Source organism: Brassica oleracea, chromosome C5 (assembly GCF_000695525.1).
Source record: "Brassica oleracea var. oleracea cultivar TO1000 chromosome C5, BOL, whole genome shotgun sequence".
NCBI classification, from domain to species: Eukaryota; Viridiplantae; Streptophyta; class Magnoliopsida; order Brassicales; family Brassicaceae; genus Brassica; species Brassica oleracea.
In genome coordinates this window covers 39658358-39684962 of record NC_027752.1, presented here as the reverse complement: position 1 = coordinate 39684962, position 26605 = coordinate 39658358, and the positions used below count along the sequence as shown (strand labels likewise).

The 26605-nt window shown below is 37.6% G+C and overlaps 7 protein-coding genes across 11 annotated transcripts; 6 read left to right on the top strand and 1 right to left on the bottom strand.

Annotated features, from left to right (window-relative positions):
* Positions 1-1142: 1142 nt before the first annotated feature.
* On the top strand, positions 1143-4420 carry LOC106343589 (IRK-interacting protein-like). Of its 2 annotated transcripts, none has more exons than XM_013782842.1 (2): positions 1143-1389; positions 2857-4420. In XM_013782842.1, exon 2 carries the CDS (start codon positions 2857-2859, stop codon positions 4153-4155), a length of 1299 nt encoding a protein of 432 aa, XP_013638296.1. In that variant the 5' UTR covers positions 1143-1389; the 3' UTR covers positions 4156-4420. The 2 variants fall into 2 exon arrangements, with proteins under 2 accessions (XP_013638296.1, XP_013638295.1); XM_013782841.1 differs by lacking the exon at positions 1143-1389 and adding an exon at positions 2184-2753.
* A 2312-nt stretch (positions 4421-6732) lies between these two features.
* Positions 6733-8185, top strand: LOC106293766. Of its 2 annotated transcripts, none has more exons than XM_013729412.1 (2): positions 6733-7259; positions 7731-8185. In XM_013729412.1, exons 1-2 carry the CDS (start codon positions 6853-6855, stop codon positions 8035-8037), a joined length of 714 nt encoding a protein of 237 aa, XP_013584866.1. In that variant the 5' UTR covers positions 6733-6852; the 3' UTR covers positions 8038-8185. The 2 variants fall into 2 exon arrangements, with proteins under 2 accessions (XP_013584866.1, XP_013584865.1); XM_013729411.1 differs by having other exon boundaries at positions 7710-8185.
* Positions 8186-9232: 1047 nt separating this feature from the next.
* On the top strand, positions 9233-10353 carry LOC106293145. The gene is made up of 4 exons (XM_013728818.1): positions 9233-9553; positions 9670-9714; positions 9807-9905; positions 10087-10353. The coding sequence occupies exons 1-4, from the start codon at positions 9437-9439 to the stop codon at positions 10213-10215; spliced, it is 390 nt and encodes a 129-aa protein (XP_013584272.1). The 5' UTR covers positions 9233-9436; the 3' UTR covers positions 10216-10353.
* A 3392-nt stretch (positions 10354-13745) lies between these two features.
* LOC106295060 (polynucleotide 3'-phosphatase ZDP) lies at positions 13746-18196 on the top strand. The gene is given in 18 exon segments (XM_013730836.1): positions 13746-13933; positions 13936-14168; positions 14271-14330; positions 14423-14722; positions 14929-14985; positions 15106-15183; positions 15276-15572; positions 15862-15918; positions 16022-16099; positions 16173-16241; positions 16344-16427; positions 16569-16625; positions 16725-16801; positions 16980-17061; positions 17158-17274; positions 17490-17614; positions 17789-17858; positions 17948-18196. Coding segments are annotated over 18 exon segments (2007 nt in total). The 5' UTR covers positions 13746-13815; the 3' UTR covers positions 17996-18196.
* A 53-nt stretch (positions 18197-18249) lies between these two features.
* Positions 18250-20246, bottom strand: LOC106295061. The gene has a single exon (XM_013730837.1). The coding sequence runs from the start codon at positions 20215-20217 to the stop codon at positions 18400-18402; it is 1818 nt and encodes a 605-aa protein (XP_013586291.1). The 5' UTR covers positions 20218-20246; the 3' UTR covers positions 18250-18399.
* A 283-nt stretch (positions 20247-20529) lies between these two features.
* Positions 20530-23040, top strand: LOC106292654 (rab3 GTPase-activating protein non-catalytic subunit). 2 transcript variants are annotated; one of them, XM_013728285.1, is made up of 9 exons: positions 20530-20935; positions 21056-21190; positions 21270-21461; positions 21551-21612; positions 21688-21848; positions 21921-22069; positions 22141-22281; positions 22377-22456; positions 22954-23040. In XM_013728285.1, the coding sequence occupies exons 1-9, from the start codon at positions 20591-20593 to the stop codon at positions 22964-22966; spliced, it is 1278 nt and encodes a 425-aa protein (XP_013583739.1). In that variant the 5' UTR covers positions 20530-20590; the 3' UTR covers positions 22967-23040. The 2 variants fall into 2 exon arrangements, with proteins under 2 accessions (XP_013583739.1, XP_013583738.1); XM_013728284.1 differs by lacking the exon at positions 22954-23040 and having other exon boundaries at positions 22377-22673.
* Positions 23041-23559: 519 nt separating this feature from the next.
* On the top strand, positions 23560-25712 carry LOC106295818 (uroporphyrinogen decarboxylase 1, chloroplastic). 2 transcript variants are annotated; one of them, XM_013731810.1, is made up of 6 exons: positions 23560-23720; positions 23798-23954; positions 24113-24784; positions 24849-25084; positions 25154-25345; positions 25417-25712. In XM_013731810.1, the coding sequence occupies exons 1-5, from the start codon at positions 23698-23700 to the stop codon at positions 25320-25322; spliced, it is 1257 nt and encodes a 418-aa protein (XP_013587264.1). In that variant the 5' UTR covers positions 23560-23697; the 3' UTR covers positions 25323-25345; positions 25417-25712. The 2 variants fall into 2 exon arrangements, with proteins under 2 accessions (XP_013587264.1, XP_013587263.1); XM_013731809.1 differs by having other exon boundaries at positions 23798-23964; positions 24117-24784.
* The last annotated feature ends 893 nt before the right edge of the window (positions 25713-26605 follow it).

The window sequence follows — 26605 nt, the reverse complement described above, 5'->3', positions numbered from 1 at the left end:
TTTTCGGTTTTTGCGGAAAAACACGTTTTTGCAATTTTGACGGGAAAACATTTGTTTGCAATTTTAGCGGGAAAATGCGTTTTGGGGTTTTGGCGTGAAAAAGTAGTTTTTCGCACTGGAAAAAAGTGTTTTTATAGTTTTGTCAGTTTTCGTTTGTGACAAAAATGATATTATGTTTAGGTTTGTAATTTGTGAATTACATTAGGGGTATAATAGACATTATACCATTTTGAATGAACCATCTCCATTCAAATGATCCAAATTGGTTCAGCTGAATGGACTTTAAAATTAAGCCTAAATTTCCAAAAGTCATCCGGATGATCCATCTGAATGAGTTGCACTTTTAGTGCCTAAACAAACAAAACTCTCATCTTCATCGAGATGATCCATCCAGATGGAGAAACAAACGGGCCCTATGTATAGCTACCGGTATAAGAGTAAGTTTACATCTAAACCCATTATAAGACTAGGAGTTGTTTAGTTATAGTAACTTCTTAAGATAAATTCAAACGTTGGACTTGGCAATTAGCATCCTTGATTTGCTTACATCGATAAGAGTCCTAAGACATACAACTGTACTTGTTCTGTTATTCACACGTAATTAGTGTAAAACCAATCTTGCTAGTTAGCTGTCTTTATGCAAGTTGGACTTTCCTTAAATTTAAATAATTAAGATTTGATTACAAGTTTGTGGAATGATGCGCTACTTTTTTTTGTCTCCAGTGTTACGTATGTATGCAAATATTTTATTTGACAATAAAACTAACCTACAAATCTCGTTGATTATGTAATAATCAGTCACTAACCGAGTTATGCAAAGCGATTCAAATGTGTGATCGTTACAACTCTTGAATTGCCACGTGTCACTTTTTGAACCACACTCGTACCGGACGGACCGGTCTTCACGCATGTACGCGACAACAACTTTCCTAACCGTATGGTATGCGTTTTGTCTCGACTACGTACGTAGTAGCAATTTTTAAAACATGTCATAAATCTGGAATTGTCTGCATACTTACCAACAACACCCTTTCCGTTTCGACGTTTCCGCAGCGTCAAGCGTCAATGTCGGTGTAAATATCTCTTAAGTTACGAGGGTATATCGGGAAACTTGAGTCTTTTGAACTTCCCAAGGCTCACTCTGCTTCTCCTCTCTCTGTCATTTACTCTTTCACCTCCCCCTACTAGTCTACGCCTCTTTCTCTCTCCAAACTTCGAAAGCTTAACACTTTTTCTTTTTCTTCTCCTCATTCTCGAGCTCCGGGTTTGTCTTGAAACCGCGAAGGAATCTCTATCTTTATCTCTTTTTCGTTTTGTTGCCCATATTGTCGATAGGAAGTGATAAAGCAGAGAGAATATTACAGGGGAGAGTGTATTTTCTTCGATCAGGTTTGCTAATCAACATCTGATCAAATCTTGTTTTGTTTCTTCTAAATGATTCGGTTTTGTTTCTCTCGTTTTCAATCAATAAGTAACTTGTGAAGCTTATCAAAATCCCATCGTTGAAAAATGAAAACCCATGCCATGGTTATTGAATTCACATTGCGTGCACATTAGGAGTATTGCATTCTCTTTATCTGTTCTTTGTTTCCTACCCTTCTTTTCAGTAGGTAGTGATTTGAAGTTTCATATGATTGATTTAATCTGTAAGGGTTTAAAGAAGAGGCTGGTCTGTCATTTCTGTTCATTTCATTTTTTTTTTTCAGATTCACTCTACAATGAAGTGTGAACAACTAACAAACAGATCATAGTAACCCTGAGTTCATTCCTAGGTTACTTAATCACTCTTGAAGACAAGTTTTCTCAGTAGATCTTTGGGTTATTAAACAAAACAAAAAGTGATATGGTTAAGTGAAATGGAGAATATGAATGTTTTTGTGAGTAGCAAGTCTGTGACTGTACAAAATGTTAGGTAGCTATGTTAGGCTTAGAGTCTGTCCTACCTTTATCTTTTTTTCAAATGAGTGGAATCAAATGACCATTCAATAGAACCATATGCATACAAAGCATGTGTGTTTTTGTGTGTGGGGGCACTTTTTGATCCTTGGATTCTAGTTTAAACTGAATTTGGTTCCTAGCTAGCAATTATGATTCCTGAATTACTCTAATCCTTTTGTTTCTCAGTGTTCCATAATTGATAACTCATGAGTATCTACATGTATTTAAACTCAGTAGCTCTTTTTGTACTCTCTTTTGCACTTTTTTCTTGACTGTTTCTTTTCAAGAAAAAGTAAAATAGAAAATGAGAACAGAGGGGGATGTTGAATTATTTGCATGTGTCATGTGTTCTCTCTGCAGATAACCCATTTGGGTACAATTTTTATTCTATGTTACTTGTTTGATTCCATAGCAGCATATTTTGACTATAGAGCCCCACTACATATATAGCAAACCAAAAGATTTTCAGAACATTAATTAGAAAAAAGTAGATCGGATCATGAAAAAGAAAATGGTACTACACACGCAAGTTGTTTATTCTTCTTCCTTGGACATTTCTTGATTGTTTATTCCTTCAAATAAAATAAAAAGACACATTTTCTTTTATATATGAACCACATTGTCCCCACAACTTTGGATCAATCTGTGTCCACTTGATATTGTAGGCATGTATCTCCCCTCTCTGTGTACTTATTTATACAAATGTATATGCATAACTCTCTCTCCTTTGTGACAATAAAAAGTGTAGTGTTAGCCAATAGTGAGATCATCATCTCTTCAAACTCCTTATCTGCTCTTACAAAGTTCCATTAATGGTCTTAGATCTAAATTTTGCTTGTACTTTTTGCTTTTTATTTAGATATTGACATCCATTACCAAGTCCCATTCATAACTTCTTCCTTATCATTATCTTTGCAGATGGAGACTGTGAAGCCACTGGATGTTGCTTCAGGAAAAGGAAAACTCAGACGCGCGTTTGTGAAAGTCATCAACGTTAAAAAGCTAACCGGTGTGGTTCCAGAAGGTGACAAAGACTTGGTGAAGAATGCTGCAAATCTTTCAGAGTCATTCGACAAACTCGAGGAAGAGTATGAGAAAAGACTCGCCATGGAAGCTCTTCTCGCAAAGCTCTTCGCCACGGTCTCTTCGATTAAATCTGGCTACGCGCAGCTGCAGTACGCTCAGTCACCGTACGATCCGGCTGGGATTCAGAGAGCAGACGGCTTGGTCGTGTCGGAGCTGAAGACATTGTCTGAGATGAAACAGAGTTTCTTGAAGAAGGAGTTTGATAGTAACCCCGATAGAACTCTTGTCGTCGCGGAGATTCAAGAGCTGAGAAGCTTGTTGAAGACGTACGAGATCACGGGGAAGAAGATGGAGTGTCAGTTAAAGCTTAAAGACTCTGAGATACTCTTCCTCAAAGAGAAGCTTCAAGAATTAATGAGTCAGAACAAGCTGATGGAGAAGAGACTTAACCAAAGCGTTACACTGGATCATAATAGTCAAACTCATTTCGTTACTTATCTGCACCACACAGTCAAATCAATCCGAGGATTCGTCAAAACAATGGTTCAGCAAATGAGATTCTCCGGCTGGGACGTGGATACAGCAGCTGATGCGATACAGCCTGGAGTGTTGTACCACAAGCGAGACCACGCTTGTTTCGCCTTCGAGCATTTCGTTTGTAAAGTAATGTTCGAAGCGTTTCATCTTCCTTACTTCTCGACCGAATCATCATCGAGTAAGAGCAGAGATATGTTCTTTGAGAGGTTTACGGAGCTTAGATCGGTGAAGGCGAGAGAGTACATAGCGTCAAGGCCCAAGTCGAGATTCTCGAGGTTCTGCAGGGGTAAGTATTTGCAGCTCGTGCATCCGAAGATGGAGGTCGCGTTCTTCGGACATTCGCACGTGAGGAACCAAGTCTCCGCCGGGGAGTTTCCCGACACGAGTTTCTGCGCTGCGTTTTTGGAGATGGCGAAACGGGTTTGGCTCTTGCATTGCCTCGCGTTCTCTTTGGAGCCCGAAGCTTCGATCTTTGGAGTTTCCGAGGGTTGTAGATTCTCGGAAGTGTACATGAAGAGCGTGTCGGAAGAATGCTTGTCGGAATCTGAGCCGAGAGTTGCGTTTACTGTGGTTCCTGGGTTTAGAATCGGGAAGACTTCGATACAATGCGAGGTTTACCTTTCTCCTTCGAAGTCAACGCCGGACAGTGGATAGATTCCGGCAGGGGTATTAAGGTAATTTAGATGGTGGGGATATTTTTAGAGTTTAGGGAAATAAATGAGGAGAAAATTTTCTGACCGCTGGATTAAGGGAAGGATGCAGTATGTATGTGACTCTGCCCTTTTTTTTTCTTTTATATTTTGTCAATATTTGTTCAGAGAGACAGAAGCATCTTTGAGCTGTTCTCCATCTGTTATTAGTTATCGTCACTATCTCCTATCGCATGTAAATAATTCGTAATAATAATATATTATTGTCATGTCTATATTTTCAAGTTGTGTATGTTGTAATTTTATAATATGAATTATGATATCAATTAGTGCATCAAACAGAAAGATTAAAAGTGAATAAAATGTTGTATTAGTGGAATTAAGATATCTTCTAAAATGAAAATGAAGCACGGACCAAATATGATAAGGCTAGGTCTCGCGTAGAATAAATATTATATATATAAATTATTTTATGTATTATATTTTTTAACATATTATTAAATAATAAATATATATTTAATAATTAAAAAATTAATAACTGTTATCTATACAATTAAATTGGTGCAAACGTATAAATAAATTTTATAATCCAAAAAATATTTTTTTATCTGGTATATAATTAAATTTAAAGGATAGTAACATATATTAAATCATGTTTTCTACTTATATGTTTTGTTTTATCATTTGTATCTGTCAGACCAAAAAGAAATTAAATTACTGATAATAAAATTTTATTGTGGGATTAATAGTTTAAGTAATTTATATATATTTTTTTTAAAATGATATATATTTTTATCAAAACAAAATTTGTTCAACGTAAATTTCAAAATTAAAATATTTATGTATTTTATATGTCATATAGTTTAATTTAAAATGATATATATATATATATATATCTTTTAATCTTAATATTTATTAAATAAAACTTTTGACTTATTTGTAATCATTTGTATCATGTCATAACAAAAATTTTAAACCACAGATCACAAAATTTGAATGTGAGTTTTTTTAATAATTTTAGTAATTTATACTCGTTTTTAAAATTTAAAATATAACATATACAGAAAAATCTAAAATTTTATTATACGGTTAATATGGTTGTTTAATTTATTTTAATAGTTTAAAATTAAACAAATATAATATAAGGTACACTTATTTTTATTAAATATTTATTATTCAAAATCATTAATTGTCATATATATTTTAGTCACATTAGGTAATTCCATAATTTTATTTAAGAAAATAATGAAGCACATTATTTGTATTTATGGTTAGTTTAATATAAAATTTATTATATATTTAGATGAACCAACATATTTCTCTAAAAATTTTAAAAATCATTCTAGTGATGACACGTGACTAAAAAAATGTTGTAAAGATCGTCGATTAATAGGATCATAAGAGCATGATTAATGGGGGTTCTTAGGATAAAGTTCTTAGCGGAATATAAAAACTCGTTTCTTAACTTTTAACTAAAAAACTAAAAACCGGCTCTTAAATAATAACTCCCCCATTAATCATGGTGTAACACTCTCATGGATGGGTCCATTATATATTTTACTTATTCTGATCCACCGACCAAATATGTTAGATAATAATCAGATGGGTCCAATATATTTTTGATAGATCTCATGGGCCCAAAAGTAGTCCTATCCGAGAATCTCATGTCTCCACAACGTCTGGGTCCAGGCACGATGGGTAACGCACCCGGTTTATTCTCTGATTCACGATTGATTCTAAACTAATCCGGTTAGTATCAGTATGCTGCATGTCACCAATACTGAAATTTCAAACTTGTCATTTTATCTAGGATTTGTCATGATAGAATCTACGGACTTGAGACCAAACCAGTTCGGTTTTCACATTTACACCTGAATCATTTACAAAGCGGGCCAAGTTTTATAATTTTGACTAGGCTTTCGGTGGACCGTTCGGTTTCGGTCCGGGTGATTCGAATTTTCGGATTTTCGGTGTTATACTCAGAAGTATCATTCGGGTTTTACTAATTATCGGAACGGATTCGGTTCGGTTCCTTTCGGGTTCGGTTCGGATCGGATGTAACCAATGTTTAAAATCGTCCAAAAATATATGTTTTAAACCTCAAAAATTGACAAATTTTTTTGAAAATATATAAATTGTTTACAAATCTAATTAAAAATTAGTTAAACTATCTAAATTAACTAAAAGGTATTCAAAATAACAATTAAAACAAACTAAAAAAATATTTTGAATATTCTAAAATATCTAAATCATCTTAAAATATATAAAAATATTAACATATTTAACTAATTTCGGATATCTTCGGATCCTAGTTCGGATTTCGGTTCGGTTCGGGTTATAATCAAGCACCAAAGTACTAAGCTCATAAGTCCTGTTCGGATATTTTTGTATAACAGTTCGGATTCGGTTTCGGTTTTTCCGGTTCGGGTTTAGATAGGTACTTCGGGTTGAGGTAAAAATGCTCATGCCTAATTTTGACAACTGGATACAGTTTTACACGTAACGTAACTTGTCCAAAAAATACACCATCAATTCACAACGCGATAGAACTTAATTTACTTTTCTTTTGACTAATCAATAAGGTATACGTTTAATACAATAACAAAGTCGGTGACCAAAAAAATCTTTATATAAAAGCATAGTGTATGAGATAATATAAAATGGTTCGGCCATCCCAAACACTACGGAGGGCCCAAAAAGAATGAGCCGAGAGACAGCTATAGAGAGCTTCAAGAAATTTCAACACACATGGGTAGAGCAGCTACAACACCACCTGAACCACCTGCGCTCCGTTCAAAACCACCACCGTAACTCTGCTACCGGTGACGAGGAACGGCTGAGAGAAGCGGTGGAGAGAGTGATGGAACTTTGTAGAGAGTACCACAGGGCGAAGTTGGCCACGACGGAGAAAGATGTGGTCGGACTTATGGCTGCTCCTTGGTCTTCGGCTCTTGAACGGTCACTCCATTGGGTTGGTGATTGGCGACCAACGACCTTGTTTCATCTGGTTTACACCGAGTCTAGTATTTTGTTTGAGTCTCGTATCGTTGATATTCTCCGGGGGTTTCGTACCGGTGATCTCAGTGATCTATCTCCTTCTCAATTCAGGTTATATACCAAACCCTAATTAATTAGATACTTAAGTTTACCATTCAAAAATGTATTATGTAACGATTTTGTTGATTTATGAAAAGATATTCCAAAATATCTTGACTTTTGTGAAATAAGCTAGCTGTGTATTGCCAAAAACAAATACTTGTTGCAAGCAAAAATTAAAATTAAAATTTTACAATTAATTAGGGGAAGATTAAAGAGAGAAATTATGGTCATTGTGTATATATTTTGTTAACTTGAGTATCTACTTTATTTTTTGTGTTGATAACATGTTGAGAAATCAAGAGACATTATTTGATTATGGATTATAAAGATTTTTTTTTTTTTGTTATTTGGTAGGTTTGATTTTTTTTTTGTTGCAAAAATGTTATTTTATGATGTTCTTCGATGCGTAAGCATGAGGACTAACTAAATACATTTTGATTATTTAAATTTTAATATTAGGTTTAAATTTGTCAAAGGCAGGACGGTGAGTGAGCTACAATGTGAGACGGTAAAGGAAGAGAATGCGATAACGGAAGACTTATCAGAGTGGCAAGACGACGCGAGCGAGCTGGTTATGGGAACGGTGTCCAATCTTGACCAGAGGATACGACGGCTAGCAGAGATCGTTCATCGAGCCGATGATCTACGACTGAGAACGATCACAGGTGTGGTGGAGCTCCTAAGTCCGCTGCAACAAGCCGAGTTTCTCATTGCTGCGGCTGAGCTTCGTAGGGGGGTTTCTGGTTGGGGGAGTAGCCATGACCGTCGTCGAAGTGCCAACGTCTAAAACGCATGTTAAAACGGTTTTGGAAAGCTAATAAGAATTGAGAGGATTTAATAGTTATAGATAATAATTATATGTGTTTACCATGTTTTTATTTCCAAATTGAGTTTGGTTTTTACATGGTTTATGAAATATGGAAAACTGTCTTATGTTATGTATGCATGTTTTACGATATAAGTCGAACTATGTCTTGTTAACTTGCCCTCTTTTTAGTTAGTTTGAAAAATTAGATGGGACTAACTGAAACTTTTGTTTCTTTGTAAACGAAAAATAATAAATACACGTGAATCGGGGGACATGGGTTATTGTTGGTTTCTTTAGACCAAGTGGACACAGAAAAAAAGGTCAGTGAACATTACAAAATACATGAAGTGAACGTGGCGTGGTATGTCTCTCGAAGACATGCATGAAGACACTTGGTATGGTACGCGTCCTCCTATCACGGCGTTGATTCCTAGCGTTTTGTTTGGTTGGCTGAGTTAAAACTGCAAGAGATTCTCTCTTTTTCCCTCATTAAAAATAAGAGATTCTTCTTCATAAGTATTTTATTCAAAAAATCGAAGATATGATGATGACATAGCCATTTTATATTTGTTTGATCAGAGGACAGCTCTCTACCCACAATTGTATACGCACTTGGTGTAACTTTTGATTTCCCTTGCATCCTCGTGCGATTTTAGTTGTTCTTTGCTTTTTTTGTAACGTGTAATGTTAGTTAACTATGAAAGTTCATACTTTTTTTGGGTGAAAATATTAAATTTTACATTAAAACTTTTAATTTTTTTTGCAGAAGATACACAGTTAAACTAAACATTGCACAAGAAGGAGAAGAAATTTAAAGTAACCCAAAGACATAAAGGACAAAGAACAATTAAAAACACTAGTCCGCTGGATAGGTAAAAGAAGTAATAGCTGGACCGAAAGATCAACATTGCCAAATAGGAAGAGTATTTTTGATATAACACGAGACCACCCTTGATGAATTCAGCCTTCCCAGAGCGCTGCTCTAATTGATTTGATACCTATAAGAGCAGGTTTATTGGTGGATCTTAATAGGGTTGCTTAGGTTAGTTAGGATTAAAAAAAAAAAAAAAGGACATTAACCCAAGATGCGTCCCTTAATTAAGAGAGCCAAGGGACGTTTCTTAGGAGACACCTGTCACAAAATTATTGGGTAGAGAAGTTCTTCCGTCTCATTTCATCGTTTACTTCTATCTCTCTAGGTTTCTGTCCTCTCCTCTCTTCTCCTCTCCTCTGCGTTCTATCTCAAGAGATGAAATTTGTTTTGATTTAATTTGGCTTCGCTGCGCTCATGGTCGGAGCGAGCCGGAGGAGGTATCGAACGCCGTCGTGCTCGCTGACGGAGCCGTGACGGAAGAGGAGATGAAGATTGAAAGGGATAATGGCGGAGAGAAGGAGAAGATACAGAGCGAGACGCCTCCAGAGGATGATTGCTGCCCGATCTGCTCCGGCTCCTTCACGGTTCCGTGTCGAGGGGATTGTGGCCATTGGTATTGCGGTTAAGTCTTTGATCTTTATAAAATTTTATGAGTCCAATTTCGTCTAACATTGATGTATCCCACCTGCTTGTATCGTCTGTTGATTAGTTATTAGTGTTGTTGTGTTAACATACAGGTAGATGCATCTTGCAGTACTGGAGGTTTAACTGGCTTTGTTCAAGTAAGAAATGGATTTGATTCATGTTCTTTTTAAAAAAAAATTATCTTGAGTGTTTGTTTTGACAAAAACGCCATCGTTCTGAAATGTTTCAGAAGGTAAAGGAGCTTCCTTTGTTAACGAAGAGAATGGTGTGGCACATTATGGATCCAGATACTACCAACCTGCATTTTAGCGAAGTTCGCATTTTTGCAGTTAAGAACTTTTTTACCTTGGTTTCCACCTTGTTTGCAGTCATATATCTCACGTTTACTTTTTATAGTTTAGTGTTTAGTTATTATCTCTACCCACTTAGTCCTGTTGTTACTCATTGTCTGTGATTATTGCTTTCTACCATTGAAAGGATGAGAAACTAAGTTTCTTCCGGTGTTGCAGATGTTGATCAGTACACTCTACACTGCCTCCGAGTTTAATTTCATCCCAACGGGTAAGTTGCCTCACAAGATTGAGATTCTCGTGGCATATGCCTCTGCAAGAATCATTTGGAAACCTGATAATTTTTAGTTTGAGATTGTGTGATTAGAATCGAAGTTGTTGTGGTCCAAACGCTTTTTCTAAAAGACTGATGTACTAGTGTTTTTTTTAAGAACCCTAATGAGGTTTTACCATTGGAGCAAAGAAAACAAAAATATTTTAACAAGATCTCTTAACAAAAATTTAGTAATTAAATATTACCTAAGAGACCCAATAGAGTCTTTCCCATTGAACATGCTCTAATTATGCCTATAGTAGAAGAAAAAGAATCAAAGGATTATAGTCACGTTACTCACGTAAAATGACTTACAATAGTGAGCAGTTCTTTTTTCCGACTTAATTTTCTTATGATTATGATTGATATAATGAATATTAATACTAGATTTTGATCCACGCTTGAGAAGCACATATATTTTTTTGCTGATTGTTTGATAAAATTTGAATGAATTTATAACTATTTATTAGACATCTATACTATTAAAAAGTGTTCCAATGAATCACCAGCAATTCTGGTCCATTGTCTCTATGCGTGGAGGACTTTGACTTGCACACGCAATGCAGTTTTGTGTGGTTTGAGGTATTTCAAGAAGATCAATGGCATAATATTAACCATGTTTTTGGAATTGTTTCTTTGCTGGTTTTTTTCTAGTGTTTTGGTTTCTATAGAATTGTTGGTAAAAAGATATCAAGTTAGTTAGTATTTATAATAGGAGAGGTTTATAGTCGATGTAGGTTAAAAGAAGTTATGATAGAATGCTTTGTAATCAATGTAGCTTACCGAAAATCTTGTTAGAAAATATAAATAGAATCAATTGGACATTTTGGTTGATCGAAATAAGGGAAATAAGGTACTTGGCCATAATAAATAAATTTGTAGACCAAGTAATTTAAATTTTAAGTGTTTTTTGGTTAGATAATAGTACAAATAATTAACAAAAGAATTCTAAGAATATATCCACTTAGCATATTCACAGCATATTCTTTTTTTTTTTTTACATAGTTTGTTACGTACAGATATTTAACTTTTTAAAATGTAAATAATAAAAATTAGTATAGTATTTTTTTTTTTTACAGAGTACATCATAGATAAAATATGTGACGGTCAGACGGAGTGGCTAATAGTGAGCAGTCCATAAAGTTGACCTCCCCCGAGAAAAGTTGAAACCAACCCATGTTAGTCAGTTATTGGACTTTTATAGCTTAAAAATGCCCAATAAATAAAAATAGGCGCAACAAATAAAAATTGAAAATTCTGTTTGAGACAAGTATATATATATATATATATATAGGAATAATTTTCAAATTTAGTTGAAAAAAATACCAATTTTCTTGTGGACTATTTAAAGTCTCAGTTATCTTGACAAACCACTTAAGGCGTTAATTAGTTTTGACTAAGGAACCGTTGGTTTCTCCATCCAGATGAACCATCTGAATGAAGAAGAGAAGATGAGAGTTTTGTTCATTTAGGCATTAAAAGTATAATTCATCTCGATGGCTCATCTAAATGAGTTTTAAAAATTTATGCTTAATTTTAAAAATCAGTTGCTAATCAAAATTGGATCATCTGGATGAAGATAAGTTTGTCAAAATGGTATAATATCTATTATATCTCCATGTAATTAACAAATTACAAACTCGGACTTAATATCATTTTGTCACTCAGGAAAAGCGACAAAACCACCAAAAAAAATATTTTCCCACAAAAATTGCAAAACACATTTTCAGCCAAAACCACTAAACACAATTTTTCGCCAAAATGGCAACTTTCTAGTAAAAATGTACTTTCTCGCCAAAACAATTTTTTTTATGTCAAAACCACAAAAATGCACTTTCACATCAAAACACATTTTCTCGCAAAAACTGCAAAAACATGTTTTCCCGCCAAAACCGCAAAACGCGTTTTCCCGCCAAAACCGCAAAAATGTGTTTTCCCGCCAAAACCGCATAAACACGTTTTTCTGCCAAAATCGTAAAATTGTGTTTTCCTGCCATAACCACAACAACATGTTTTTCTGCTAAAACCGTAAAAACGCGGTTTCCTGTCAAAACCGCAAAAATGCATTTTCCGCGAAAACCGCAAAAACGTAAAATTGTGTTTTCCTGCCATAACCACAAAAACATGTTTTTCTGCTAAAACCATAAAAACGCGGTTTCCTGTCAAAACCGCAAAAATGCATTTCCCGCAAAAACCGCAAAAACGCGGTTTCTCACGCATTTTCCACCAAAATCGCAAAAGTGCATTTTCCCGCCAAAACCGTAAAAATGTGGTTTCTCCCTAAAATCGCAAAACCACATTTTACTGCCAAAAAATCGCAAAAGGTGTTTTTCCGCCAAAACCTTAAAACATGTTTTTCGCCAAAACCGCAAAATTATATTTTTCGCTGAAACTGTAAAATTTGAGTACATGATGCTCTTACCATTGCTTTCATCTTTTAAATTTTAGTTTTACAAAATTTGAGTTTCTACTTTGAGTTTTTACTTTAAGTTGCTTGGAAGTTTATTCAAATTTCTATTTTGAATTTTATTAAAAGTTATAGCTGTAGTTAAATTTAAATTCAAATTTAAATAAAAATAAATAAATTTATATGAAATAAAAATTTATAAATGTGAAATGATAATTTTAAACTAATTTTATTGTAAATATATTTTATGCTAAATAATAAAAATTAGTATAGTTAAAATTAATATCAAACATATGATTAAATCAAAACAAAGTTATATTTGTAATTTGTTTATTAAACTTATCTGAATGGAAATATAAATAAAGAAACAAACATAAAATCCATCCAAATGACTAATTTTGATGGCTCATCTGGATGGAGAAACGAACATCTCATAAAATCGGGATGGATCATTTGGATGGATCACATAGATAGAGCAGCTGGATGGAGATGGTAGATGAAGAAACGAACAGCCCCTAAGTCAATTTTAATACGTCGTTAGTTCAATTAACATATCTATTAGACGAGGTTAATCTCACATTACAATCTCTGTTAAACACCAAACGATGTCGTTTCGAAAACATAAGAAAACCCCCAAATCCTTATATCTCCAAATCGAAATCTCCAATTCTCAGAAAATCAGAATCAAATCAAAATCAGACACTTCCAACAGTCAACCCAGGAATTGTCGATAAGATATTTTATCTATTGGGATCCCCTTGTTTTTTATCATTCAATAAGGTATTTTATCTATTGGGATCCCCTTGTTTATTATCATTCTCGCACAAATTTGAAAAGAACTTATCTGATTTTATGAATTTTGATTTGGGGGCTTTTTTTATGTTTTCGAAACGATGTTGTTTAGTGTTTAACAAGAGATTAATCCCGTCTAATCGATATGTTAATCGAACTAACGACGTATTAAAATTGGTTTAGTCAAAATTTATTGAAGCCTTAAATGGCTTGCTATTTGCGAAGATAAATCGAGGTTTTAAATGGTCCACGAGAAAATTCACTTTTTTTTCCAACCAAATTTGAAAGTTCGTGATTTAAATAACCATTTTTCCATATATTTACATGCAAGTCCTTATATTCCGGGTCAATTACAATTCCACAGTCTTCTTCCACTTCAGAATGGCGGGAATGTGAACTGAGCCCTAATTTTCTCGAAATCTCCCCCAATGGACATATGGTTCTAACCTCCTTCGTCTCTCATCACCATCACTCTCCCTCTCTTTCGATTAACCACACTTCCAATCTCCTTTTCCGAGAACGAGGAGGAAAGTGTCTCTACCATCGTAACATTTTTGGAGAAGAAAAGGCGAAAAGAAGATGCCAATCGTAGCCGAGTACGCGAAGTCGAACCGGTCTTCGTGCAAAGCGTGTTCGAAGGCGATCGCCTCGAAAACCCTAAGGGTGGGGCTGATTAGCAAGGGACCCGGCGGATTCGACATGACCAGGTGGCACCATCTTGAGTGTTTCCCTGCCGATTCGGTGTCGATTGATTCCGTCGATGATGTCAAAGGCTTATCCGCTTTAGAGGTTAGGGTTTCTCATCCAAAGGTCTTACCTTTCTTTTTTTTTTTGTTAATAAAATATTATTTAGTGTTATTTTGTGCTAATGCATTTGTGTGATGGTGGCAGAAAGATGATCAGGATGCTTTGGCGAAACTGGTGGAACAGTGTGGTGAGCCTGCTAAAGAAGTAAGATAGTTCAGTCTCGTCTACTCATCTAGATTTGGAATGTAGAGTACTTTGCTTTTCTTTAACTGCTTGTATCTGTTGAAATGAAGCAGGTTGATGAGAAGGAAGAAGAGGTTACAGATCCTGAATCAGATGAAATTATTGGGGAGAAGGTTAAGGAGACGAAAGGTTCTTCTGCTTCTGCGAGCGTTATTGCTGAGTATGCTAAATCAAGCAGATCGTCTTGCAAGAAGTGTTCTCAGACGATTGCTGCTAAAGAACTGAGATTAGGGATGGTGACCAGAGACTCTCGGGGATTTGATATGACTAAATGGCATCACTTGGGATGTTTCCCTGTTGAATCAGTTCCAGTTGATTCTGTAGAGGAGATTGGTGGATTTTCATCACTGCAGGTTAGTCTGCATCACATATTTGGAATTTTCTATTTAAGGGGATATACCATATTAACATCTGAATGGTAACGAAGATCATATGGATGTAGGTATTTTCGTTAAAAATTGTTGTCTGTGTCCCGTTGATTTTTAAATATATAAATATAAGTATTGAGTATCTTTGTTTGTACTAACGTATCTTGCATAACTGCTTCATTTGTAAACAGAGCGATGACCAGGATGCACTAAAGGAATTGGTCCTACAATGCGGGAAGGAGACTTCGGTAGATGTACTAGCAAAAAACTTGTTTGATTAAAAATATTTATTTTCTTTGACGAAAGCAGTGTGTTTTAAAGTGTTTACGTGGGCTAACTTCTTATATCATTTCATGGTGGGATTGCAGAAGATGGAAGAAGATAAAGATGAATCTGTAGCTGATAAAGGGCTAGCGGAGGAGACAAACAAAAGAAAACATTCTCAGGTTACTAGATAGCAAAGGGCTTCTTACTTCATTCTCGTTTGCTCATGTGGATTTAGAATGTATACTAAATTACTTTTCTTAACTGCTTACAGGTTGAGGAAGAGGTAGAGATTAAAAAGGCCGGATCAGATGAAAAAAGTGGGCAGAAAGTTAAGGAGACGAAAGATTCCTCTGCATCTTCAAAAGTTATTGCTGAGTACGCCAAATCAAGCAGATCATCATGCAAGAAGTGCTCTCAGCCGATTGCTGCAAAGGAACTGAGATTGGGGATGGTGACCAGAGACTCTAGGGGATTTGATATGACTAAATGGCATCACTTGGGATGTTTCCCCGTTGAATCAGTTCCAGTTGATTCCGTAGAGGACATTGGTGGATTTTCATCACTGCAGGTTAGTCTCTATTTATAAATTAAGAATTTCCAGTTAAGTGGATAGAACTTCTGGAGGATTGCATATGTCCTCTGGTTACTAGGATCATAAGTTGAAACAGATAATTTTATTTTGAACATAGATGTGTCACTTTGAATATTGATTAAAAGAATTGTCACGTTGACTCTCAAAAATACCAATGGCATGATATCTTTGTCAGTGTCATGTTGAATAAACACCCAAACACATGACTAGCCTTAGTCTTGCTGACACATCTTTTATATTTGATTCATTTGTTACAAAATAATAGAATGGTGATCAAGATACACTAAAGGAGCTGGTCCAACAATGCGTGAACAAGACCTTGGTAGGTTTACTAGCAAAACCGTTTTACATAATATTTGCTTTCGTTTAAATATTTGAGGCCTCTCTGAACTAACTTATTACTCCATTTCCTGGCGGGAATGCAGAAGATGGACGAAGATAATGATGAGATTGGAACTGATTACCACCAAACGGAGGAGGCAAACAAAAGAAAACATTCTCAGGTTATTAGATAGCATTAGTCACGTCTTTCTAATATAATTTTGTAAATGCTAAATTTTCATTTTTTTTTTGAAGGTTGGGGAGATGGTGGTTGAAGATGAAGTGCAAACCAATGAGAACCAACCGACTACTAGAAAACCTAAGGTATGCAAGCAATAAAATATATTTAAACACCTGCTCATGGTTGATAGTCTGTTCTTACCGATAGAGATCCTCTTAACTGATTTTAAACATTGTGTTATGCAGATGAACACCAGTGAGTCAACTTCTCAGGTCGTAGCTGAAGCAGAAATCTCCTTTTCAGCTTCTGATGTGAAGGAAAAGTACAGGGTAAGTCTTAGTGTGTAATAAGTTAACGTTCTGTATTATCCGTTAACTTTATCTTATTCCTAGGGACTTTGCAGCTGTGACATACGTATTCATTTTCCGATCTTATGTCTCTGGCTGCTAATACTGTCTTTTTGTTTTCAGGATGCCAGTCTATTACCCAAGTGGAAAGCGTTTGAGACTGTAATATTCCTTGAGCGGGTCAGAAACCATCGTTAATATGATGTTATTTTTCTAGTATAAATATAAGGCAGTGTATTGTGTGTCTTAACGATTAATTAATTTGCTGCATCTTAACAGGATGATGGCCTTAATGATTCAGAGAAGATAGCTACATTTGATTTTGATGGATGCCTTGCAAAAACATCGGTGAAAAAGTAAGAATCCACTCGCTCACTCAGAATTTTGCTGTTCTTCTCTGTTTCCAACCTCTTACAGTGACCATATATGATTTCCAGAAAGGCAATCACACAAAACTTTTGTACTTGTCACCGTGCACATAAAGTAAATTTTGGTCCTAACGGAACATATTATTTTCGGTTTCTTCTTTCTCAGAGTAGGTGCAGATGCATGGTCACTTATGTATCCTTCTATTCCTGAGAAACTGCAAAGTCTTTATAGTCATGGCTATAAGCTGGTACCTTCTTTTCATTTTGAATTTCCTTTTATCCATGTGATTGAATTGTCTCAGTTTCTTCTTCTTATAGAGATACTAATTTTAAATGGTCATCAGGTGATTTTCACAAATGAGTCTAACATTGACCGGTGGAAAAACAAAAGACAAGCTGCTGTGGACTCGAAGATTGGACGCCTCAACAGTTTTATCAAGCGTGTAGAGGTCCCCATTCAGGTGAAGTGCGGTTTGGTTTTTAATTATTAAATAACGTTATTTTATATTCTCAAGAGCACTGCTTCAACAAATCCTAACAAAAGCCCTATGTTGAAGTTAGTTCTGTTTTGCCAGTTCTCATAAGCTTAACATTTGAACTTTTCAATGTTTCCAAACTCTTAATTCTCTGACATGTTGGTATCTGAAGAACGTTAATGGTTTCATTTTGGAAGCAGGTGTTTATAGCCTGCGGAGTCGCAAGTTCTGGTGGTAAAGATGACCTTTACCGCAAACCCAAGCCTGGAATGTGGCAACTCATGAAGAAGCACTTTAACTCTGGAATCGAAATTGATATGGATAAGTTAGTTTTCTCCCAACTTGCTTTTAAATTTTTTGATTTACCTGTGAAACTTCTAGCAAGTCTGAAAGACTACACGCATTTACCATCAGCTTTCTTTCCTGTTTAAACTCCATCTGTTTGTTTGTGTTCTCTCTAGCACTTCAGTTTGGTTTATACTAACTTATGTGTCATCAGATCGTTCTATGTTGGGGATGCAGCCGGAAGAAAAGGCGATCACAGCGACGCAGACATTAAATTTGCGCAGGTATTTGTTACAAACACCAGACATCTCAGCGATACTCGAGATAATTTGCGTTACTTTCCTGATATACAAGCTACTTTCTTTGGTTGCAGGCGAATGGATTGAAGTTTTTTACTCCAGAGGAGTACTTTATCGCTTGAAGTTAGGAAACTCAGATGTCAAGTCTTGTGCGTTATGTTCGCACTCCCTTTTGTCAGGCGCGAATGCTTTTGGTGATCAAACTATAATCACTTCATCAGTGTGTATTTAACTTAACAGTCTTTTTTATGACACTGTCAGTTGTGTTTAACTCAACACTCTTTTGTATATGGCACTGCCATTTAAGCATCAACTTATCAGCGTTACAGAGCTTACTGATCCAAGAAAATAAATTCACAAGCAACATAACAAACCATTGAGAACAAAAAAATGCTTCGATTTCGAACTCATTTTACATACATAAGGTTGGAAAGTTCTTGGATAATCTCTTCTTAATGCTCTAATACCATACATAAAACATTCTATCAGTAATAATCAAAACAGACAAGACCTGAACTGGTTATTATCACTCATTTTGGCCAATCTCGCCTTCCAAAATAGCGTGTCTTGTCAGAACAATCTCTTTCACAAGGTTTCTGTAAACAAAGGGCCTAACAGCTGCACGAAGAAAGAGCTCAGGTGGGATTCTACTCTTCTTTATCTTCTTCATCCACCTTCCATATCCTACTGTCTTCCATTCTTCTGGCTTCACTTTCGCCTTCTTACCTCTCATCTCCAACTCATCTCCTCCAAGATCTCCATCTCCATCTTCTCTTTCCGCCATTGCCTTTAACTGCTTCTCATAAAACTGATCTGACACCACCATGCTCATCTCCGCAAGCTTCTCCATCCTCTCTGCATTACTTGTCGCTTTCTTGAATTGCTCTTCCCAATACCTCTCATCCTCTTCCTGATCAACCTCATCTACTTCACCTTCCAAACTGTCTTCTTCCACGTTCCCTTCCACATCAACAACCATATTATCATCATCATCATCCTCTTCTTCTTCTTCCTCCATCTCGCTATCACCACCTTCATCTTCAACCCATTCAGAAAACTCAGCCTTCTCCGAGCTCCCACTATTAATCACCTCATCCTCGTCTTCATCCGGAGCATCACACCCAAGCTCCATCTCCTCCAGCTTCGCTTTCCACTCCTTCGTATACGGATGCAACAACTCAATAGGATGGTTCCCAAGCAAAAACCTCAAAACCTTAGACTTCTTCTCATCGCTACACTTCTCATAAGCCTTCACCACATCATCCACAAAAGCCGTCTGCCTCACCTTCAACATCTTACACAACCCTCCATAGTAAGTACTCAACTCCACCCCACCATCATCATCCTCCACCTCAAAAACAAATCCAGCCTCCGTCACAGGGTTCAAATAAGGCACAATCGAGTTAAAAAAATCTTCCTGAGGCTCGAACCTACACTGAAACACAGGCTTCTTCACATAGACAATATCAGGCCTAAACCAAGCCGCGCACTGGCATATCAAAGACCTCGACTTGTTCCCCAACCTCCCCATCAAGTTCCACTTATCCAACCTCTTCTTCTTATCCGCCTCCACAACGACCTCACTCACCAACGTCCACTGCTCCCACGGCAACTCACTCAGCCTCCACTTGGGATGCCTAACGAAAACCCAAAAGTACCTCAACCCAACACCCGAATCCAACTCCTTGACCCGTTTCTGAAACGCTAGGTTCATCTCGTGCTGCTCAACCTTCTCAAACTCCTCGTGATTCGCCACTTCCCCGTACATGGTCACGCACTCGTCGGAGATCGTCCCGCGGACGGGGTCCCCGACCACGACGCCGCGCCACGAGTAAGGCCCGAACTCACCGTACTTGAACCAGTCGTGAGGGTGGCGCAGCCTCGGGTCGTCCTTGTCCATGAACCGGACCATCCTGTCGTAGCCGAGCCCGATCATCTCGAGCTCGTCTTCAGTGAACTTGTCCGGGTGGCTGCTGAGGATGTTGCTTCGGGACTTGTCGGGGTTGTTGTAGAGGCGGTAGAACAGAGACTCCGCTAGCTTCTTGGACTTCTCGCGGGCGTTGCGCTTCGCCTGCTTCCTCGTGTCGGAGTCTCCTTCTATCCTCCCGCCGGATGAGCCTCCGGGTTTCTTCTTGCTCCGACCCGCCAATGCGCGGACGTCTCGCCGGAAGCCACCATAAAGCTCGGAGCTTTTGACTCCGAAAGTAAAATTCCTCTCGGTGACTGGTAAAACGGATATGGTCCTTCGTGCGAAGGAGTTGGGTGGAGATTTGCGGAGGGAGAAAGGGGAGAAGGAGAACCTAGGGTTTAGGGTTTTAGAAAAGGATAAGTCTTGGCCTAACATTTCTTCCTTCGGCGAATCAACGAAGATACAGAGAGAGAGACAGAGATGACGATTAGATACTGTAATAAATAATAATATAAGTCGATTAATACGACAGCGTTTAAGTCGACAATACGACTGCGTTTAAGCCTGTTAATCGAGCAGATGAATACGACTGCGTTTAGGCCTGTTAATTAAGAAGGTGGATACCATACGACGGCGTTTAAGCCTATGAATACTAAGTCGACCTAATACGGCGTCGTTTAGAATCGATGGATCATCATGGATGGCGTTTAAGCTGATTAATACGACGGCGTTAGACGTTAATACCCGACAAGCAAGAGTAACTAACTAAAAATCCTGTCTTTTTTTTTCTTTTCGATTGAACTTTACGATGGCGAAGAGGATACACCTGACGGAACTAGGCTGCATCGCGTGCGAGGAACTCACCGAGCTCGGCGCGGGAAAGGAAGGTTGGCTCGTGAACAATCCAAACCTTCTCTCCGCACTCGATTCCCACTCTATAGCCCTAGCCCATCGATTCCTCATCCTGATCGTGAATTGGGCTGATCCCGACTCTCTTCGCGTCAAGATCAGACCCGATCTGTCTCCCATCGAGGCGGAATCTATCACAGCGATCGAATGGTTAGTGTTTGACGACGTCAGAGTCGTCCTCGCCGGAACCTCCTGTGGTTATCTCCTGGTTTACTCTATCGCCGGTGATCTGATTCATAAACAGGTAAATAAATTTCATAACTTTACTACTGATGTTTGGTTTAAACAATGTTGTCCGAACGAACACGTTGCGGCAGTTATTTAGTTTGGTTAGTGATCTTATGTATATATATATATGTTACAGTTGGTGCATCCTAGCCGTATATTGAAACTAAGAGTACGTGGCACTAAAAAAGATTTGATGCAAGAGACATCTTCTGAGGAGATTAGCATTGTGTTGCCTGGCATTATTGCTCGCTTTGATGGCTCTAACATTCAGGTAAAGCGTTGAAAAAAACTTCTGACGTAATGGGAACTGGTAAGTTCTGAGACTTTTTGTCTTTATGATTTTTGTATAGAGTATGCTTCAGAAATGGTTTCAAGAAAAAAATTCAAACTTTTGGGACCAAAAGAGTAAAAAGAGTGATCCGGAAGATACTGGGAGTTTGCACCAACGGTTACCGTATCAGATATGGAATGTCAACAAGAACGGTGTGTGCGTTGATGCTACTATCACTGGCATAATGCCTCCTCCGTTACTGGAACATCAGGTGATGACTAGTGATGTGTGTTTGATTTTTTTTCTTGAAGGAGATACTCTTTGGTTTATAAAATGTTGATGATTTTTATTCTTTGACAGTCAAGTCAACGTTATTACTGTGCAGTGACCATTGGAGAGGATGCTGTAATCTCCGCTTACAGGTTGATAACGTTTTCGATGGTGTTACTTTCTTGGTGTTCTTTTGTTTGATTAGAGTTATTATGCTTCTTTGAAAGGCTCTCAGAGGATAGAGGTAGGTCGCTTGTCGGAGCTATTCTATCAAAAGTTGTGCCTGCAGCTGCTTCGACCATTGCTTCTTTTTCAAAACTGATCTGGAGAAGTAATGATCAGTCACCAAAGCGAAAGCCAGAAGCTAAGACTCAATCATTCGCTCGAGGTAGATTTCATTCACTAGACTAGACCACTTTGTGAGCATTCATAACCTTTTCAAAATTTTGGTGGTCTCCAGCTTCATCCTTGACATGTATAAAGGACTACCCAAGAAAAGGCGAGAAGCTGACGTTATCCCCGAGCGGGACATTAGCTGCTATAACAGATTCTCTTGGTCGTATACTTCTGCTAGACACTCAAGCTCTCGTGGTTGTCCGATTATGGAAGGTTCGTTTTAGCATCATCCTTCACACTTTTTTCTTCTCCTTAAAGAGCTTTACAGAGTTTTTCTTCTTTAGGGTTATCGTGACGCTAGCTGCGTGTTCATGGAGATGTTAGCCAAAAAAGATAAAGGAAAATCTGTATTTCACTCAGAACCGGTGAAAAGCGATTACTGTTTATGCTTAGCCATTCACGCACCACGCAAAGGCATCATCGAGGTAAACGTTGTCGTCTTCTCTCTCTCAAACAACATTATAGTTGGTTTGATTATATGGCGTGATTTGATTTGATTTGGTACGAACTTCGAAAGCAGGTGTGGCAGATGAGAACGGGGCCGCGTCTTCTAACGATTCAATGTGGGAAAGGTAGCAAGTTGTTGCAGCCTGCGTACAGGTTTGGATCAAACTCTTCATCTTCTCCTTACATTCCTCTTGAAGTCTTTTTGCTCAATGGAGATTCCGGCCAAGTCTCTATGCTTAACCGATCTCTGTCTTAAGTAACCTTTTCATTTTTTTTTTTTGTCTTTTCTACAAACCTTTTGTGCATAATTGATTACAAGAGCAATTGATCTATAATATGTTTTTAATCAAGAAGAAGAAAGTTGCAGTGATTCTTAAATGTGTAGTTAGTGTCTTGTGTGATATTCTTCATAACATTGTAAGTAGATAGTGTCTATTTATTTGCTTCAAAGATTCAACAAATAGTTTTGATACGTTTCTATGGTTGGTTTCACAGAATGTAAGAGAGTAATCAGATTTAAGGTATGAACATACCAAACCATAGGATGCACAATAGATTCGTTAATCGCTATTGTTGTGATAACTAGAAAGGTTACAAACTTACAACTAAGATGTGATATTTTCTCTCATTTTTAATTAAATAAATTGGAGAAATCACGAGTGACAATGGATTGATAAGCACGTTCAAGAGGAAGCTGGAGAAGAAGGGGTTATGGTGGTGAAGAATAATGTAGTGGTCAATGGATATGGAAGCACACAGCAAGTGTATAACTATTGTTGACCAAGGTTACTCTAGGAACATCACTAGCTTCAACTAAACCTCATTCTATATAACAAGTTTGAAACGGTTTAAACATCTAATCATGACCTCGCTCTTATTTATTCTCTTATTTTCAGACAATATCTCAGATTATCTTCATTCCCATTCCATATTTTACTCCAAAATAGAGTGAGAATGGAGATGTACTTGGTCAGGCTTCTTTGCAAATAAACACTCTGGATTAGAACCGGTCCATCAGGGGTTGGAAGGTTGATAAACCGATTAATTTGAATTACTCTCAAAGTGGAAGTTGTGATAGTAATAGATATCAGATTAAACCGGTGTGACAAGGTAATTTTTAAAAAATTCGATGGGTAAACGCTGTATACCGAACCAAATTGTACCGGTAATTTTACTCGAGGAGCAAGAGAATCCGAACGGTGGGTCCTACTATTATCCAGATAGATCCTACGTGGCTACAGTACAGCCGTCGAGATGATTGACTTTAAAAACGTCAAACCTTGTATCGCATCTCTCGCTTGCGGCGATAAGGAAACACCAGACCAACACAAGGAGGAGCGGGGAAAATCAGACAGCATTTGATTCTCGAACTTCAGGTTCTTCTGTGTGTGAGAATGAGTTTATCATCACCAACCAGGTCCGATAAAGTTCCAATTTTTTTCCGATTTTTTTTCTTCTTATTTTAGCTAAATCTAATCGGAGACTTGTAAACAGTGCTTGCAGCTCGTCGAGATGTTACTCCTCAGGCTTATCGTTGCCGATAGGGTTCCGATCAAGTCCCATCAATGTGGGATTAGTTTCTTACCCAAGAAGACACACTAACTCTCCTCGGAAGCTCGTCATAGCTTCCTCCTCATCCTCATCCTCATCCTCATCCTCAGGTTCGTATCTACTCTAATCCAATTTCTCCAAAGTTCCATGCTTTGAGTCTCTTAGCATAAACTGTTGCTTCTTAGTAGATAAAGTTTCCAGTTTTAGGTCACTCACAGTTGATAGCCTTCCTAATGAATCTCCCTCGCATTGTTAAAATCAGATCCTTTATTGGTTAAAGCTGCTAAAGGGGAAGCAGTGTCTCGCCCTCCAGCTTGGATGATGAGGCAAGCAGGAAGGTACATGTCCGTCTACAAAAAGCTAGCCCTGAAGCACCCTTCCTTCAGAGAGAGATCAGAGAACACTGACCTCATTGTGGAGATCTCTCTGCAGCCTTGGCAAGCTTTTAAACCCGACGGTGTCATCATCTTCTCCGACATCCTCACTCCCTTACCCGCCTTCGGCGTCCCTTTCGACATCGAAGAAGTCAAAGGCCCCGTGATCCAGTCCCCCATCAGAACCGAAGATGATCTCAAGAAGCTGCATCCCATTGATCTTGATAAGCTTCACTTCGTTGGAGACTCTCTGAAGATACTGAGGCAAGAGGTCGGGGAGCATGCTGCTGTGTTGGGTTTCGTTGGAGCGCCGTGGACGATAGCGACTTATATAGTTGAAGGAGGGACGACTCGGACGTATACGGTGATCAAGAGTATGTGTCACACTGCACCTAATGTACTGAGAGCTCTTTTGTCTCATTTGACTAAAGCAATCACGGAGTATGTTGTGTACCAAGTTGAGCACGGAGCTCACTGCATACAGATATTTGATTCGTGGGGTGGGCAGTTGACTCCTGAGATGTGGGAGCGCTGGTCCAAACCTTACATTGAAGAGGTATAGTTTAAGTGTTTTTGAATGATTCTCTTTGTTTGGCGTTTTAACGTTTTCTTTTTGGCAGATCATTCATGCTGTGAAGAGAAGATGTCCAGAGACGCCGATAGTTTTCTACATCAATGGAAACGGTGGCCTTCTTGAGCGGATGAAAGGAACCGGAGCTGATGTTATTGGACTTGACTGGACTGTAGATATGGCTGATGGAAGGAGGAGACTGGGGAGCGATGTTAGTGTGCAGGGGAATGTTGATCCAGCTTTCCTATTCTCTCCGCTTCCTGCTTTAACTGAAGAGATTCATAGGTGAGTAGTTTACTTTGTGCTTATATCCAATTCAAGAAACTGAAAGAGAATGTTTGTTTTTGTGTAAAGAGTTGTAAAGAGTGCTGGACCAAAAGGGCATATACTCAACTTAGGACATGGAGTCTTGGTAGGGACACCAGAGGAAGCCGTAGCTCATTTCTTTGAAACGGCAAGGAGCTTGGATTACAAAACGTTTTTCCAAAACCATGTTCCTGCAGAATCTGAATTGGTTGCCTGAGGAGAGGAATGTTGAATAGACAGGTGAGAGACAAGTCCCCTTTCTGTTTTAGTTTTGTGAACATACGTTTGAATCTCTTTGGTTTTTGGTGCAGGAATCAGAGAAAAACGTCTGTTTCTGACTCATAATCTTATCCTAGAGTGAGTGACTTGCTTTGAGAACAGGCGACACTGTCCCGGTTTTAACTTTAACAGTGTCTTGAGTTTGAAATTTTCCCTGTTTGTATTCTCGATCTTTATTTGTTGTATCTTCTATGTGAAACCAAGTAGCTTGTTTTTGTATCATGAACTGAAAAAAAAAAGGTAAAAGAAGCCACTGATCTCAGTCTGTATCAATTTGGGCGGGTCTGATTTGGTTATTCAATGTAATTTCCCGGTTAGTTTTTCTGGATGTTAACCGGAAATACAAACGCATATAAACATAACGCCAGGTATTGGGCCTTCTTTCCTTCTTTTGTTGTTATGGGCTGATAAATCGTAACTACATATAGTAGCACTTGTAAGAGTTATAGGAAACAATGGCTTTGATTGGTAAAGTATTAGAAAGTGAGAAACAATTTTTGTTATCAAGTAAACTAATATTTTCCTGGGTAAATCTTTTCTTCACTTAGAAAAACAGAAAATGTATCCCTCATAATGTGAATTCCATGTAAATTTTTTGTATCACTCTTTTACTCTCACAAATGTACCGATCAGAGCCAATACATAAAGTTTTACACAAATTAAAATATAATGTGTGTTTAGGATATACGTGAATCAAACGTTTGGATGGTTTTTTTGACAAAAACGTTCGGATGGCGGGATGGGTGTATCATTGTCTTGTGTCATCATCTGAATTCAAATCCGTATAATGCTTGTGATGAATTACAAATTGCTGAATATTTAAAAAAAAATGGGATTGTAAAAGTTAATTTACATTTGTTCAAAAAAAGAAGTTAATTTACATAATGCAAAGTCAAATGAAATCGCAACATATTATTACGTATAAAGTAAGATTTATTATTTTTGTTAAATACAGAGTAAGATTTATGATTGTCATTTAGATTATGCCATTTACCCGGTCTTTCGTGCCGGGAAAATGAACAGTTGCACTTTTCTGTCTACCATGGCCAGTGGCCGTGTTTGCTTTCGTGAATCATCCCATTTATACTTTTTAACTATTAAAAGTTCGGTCACTGTTGGCTGATTGGCTCGCTCTCTTCGGATGTTTCTGATAAATAATGTTAACTATCATCTAATACGTCAACCTAGTTATCACCGACACTGACCCCACGCCAGCCCACT

Coding starts and splice junctions, on each gene's coding strand:
- LOC106293766 (XM_013729411.1), top strand. CDS start 6,853: ATGAGCCGAGAGACAGCTATAGAGAGCTTCAAGAAATTTCAACACACA. Junction 7,260..7,709: donor CTATCTCCTTCTCAATTCAG/GTTATATACCAA, acceptor TTTTAATATTAG/GTTTAAATTTGTCAAAGGCA.
- LOC106293145 (XM_013728818.1), top strand. CDS start 9,437: ATGGCGGAGAGAAGGAGAAGATACAGAGCGAGACGCCTCCAGAGGATG. Junction 9,554..9,669: donor TTGTGGCCATTGGTATTGCG/GTTAAGTCTTTG, acceptor GTTAACATACAG/GTAGATGCATCTTGCAGTAC. Junction 9,715..9,806: donor GTTTAACTGGCTTTGTTCAA/GTAAGAAATGGA, acceptor GAAATGTTTCAG/AAGGTAAAGGAGCTTCCTTT.
- LOC106295061 (XM_013730837.1), bottom strand. CDS start 20,217: ATGTTAGGCCAAGACTTATCCTTTTCTAAAACCCTAAACCCTAGGTTC.
- LOC106292654 (XM_013728284.1), top strand. CDS start 20,591: ATGGCGAAGAGGATACACCTGACGGAACTAGGCTGCATCGCGTGCGAG. Junction 21,462..21,550: donor CTCCGTTACTGGAACATCAG/GTGATGACTAGT, acceptor ATTCTTTGACAG/TCAAGTCAACGTTATTACTG. Junction 22,070..22,140: donor TGGTTGTCCGATTATGGAAG/GTTCGTTTTAGC, acceptor TTTCTTCTTTAG/GGTTATCGTGACGCTAGCTG.
- LOC106295818 (XM_013731809.1), top strand. CDS start 23,698: ATGAGTTTATCATCACCAACCAG. Junction 23,965..24,116: donor ATCCTCATCCTCATCCTCAG/GTTCGTATCTAC, acceptor TGTTAAAATCAG/ATCCTTTATTGGTTAAAGCT. Junction 24,785..24,848: donor CCAAACCTTACATTGAAGAG/GTATAGTTTAAG, acceptor TCTTTTTGGCAG/ATCATTCATGCTGTGAAGAG.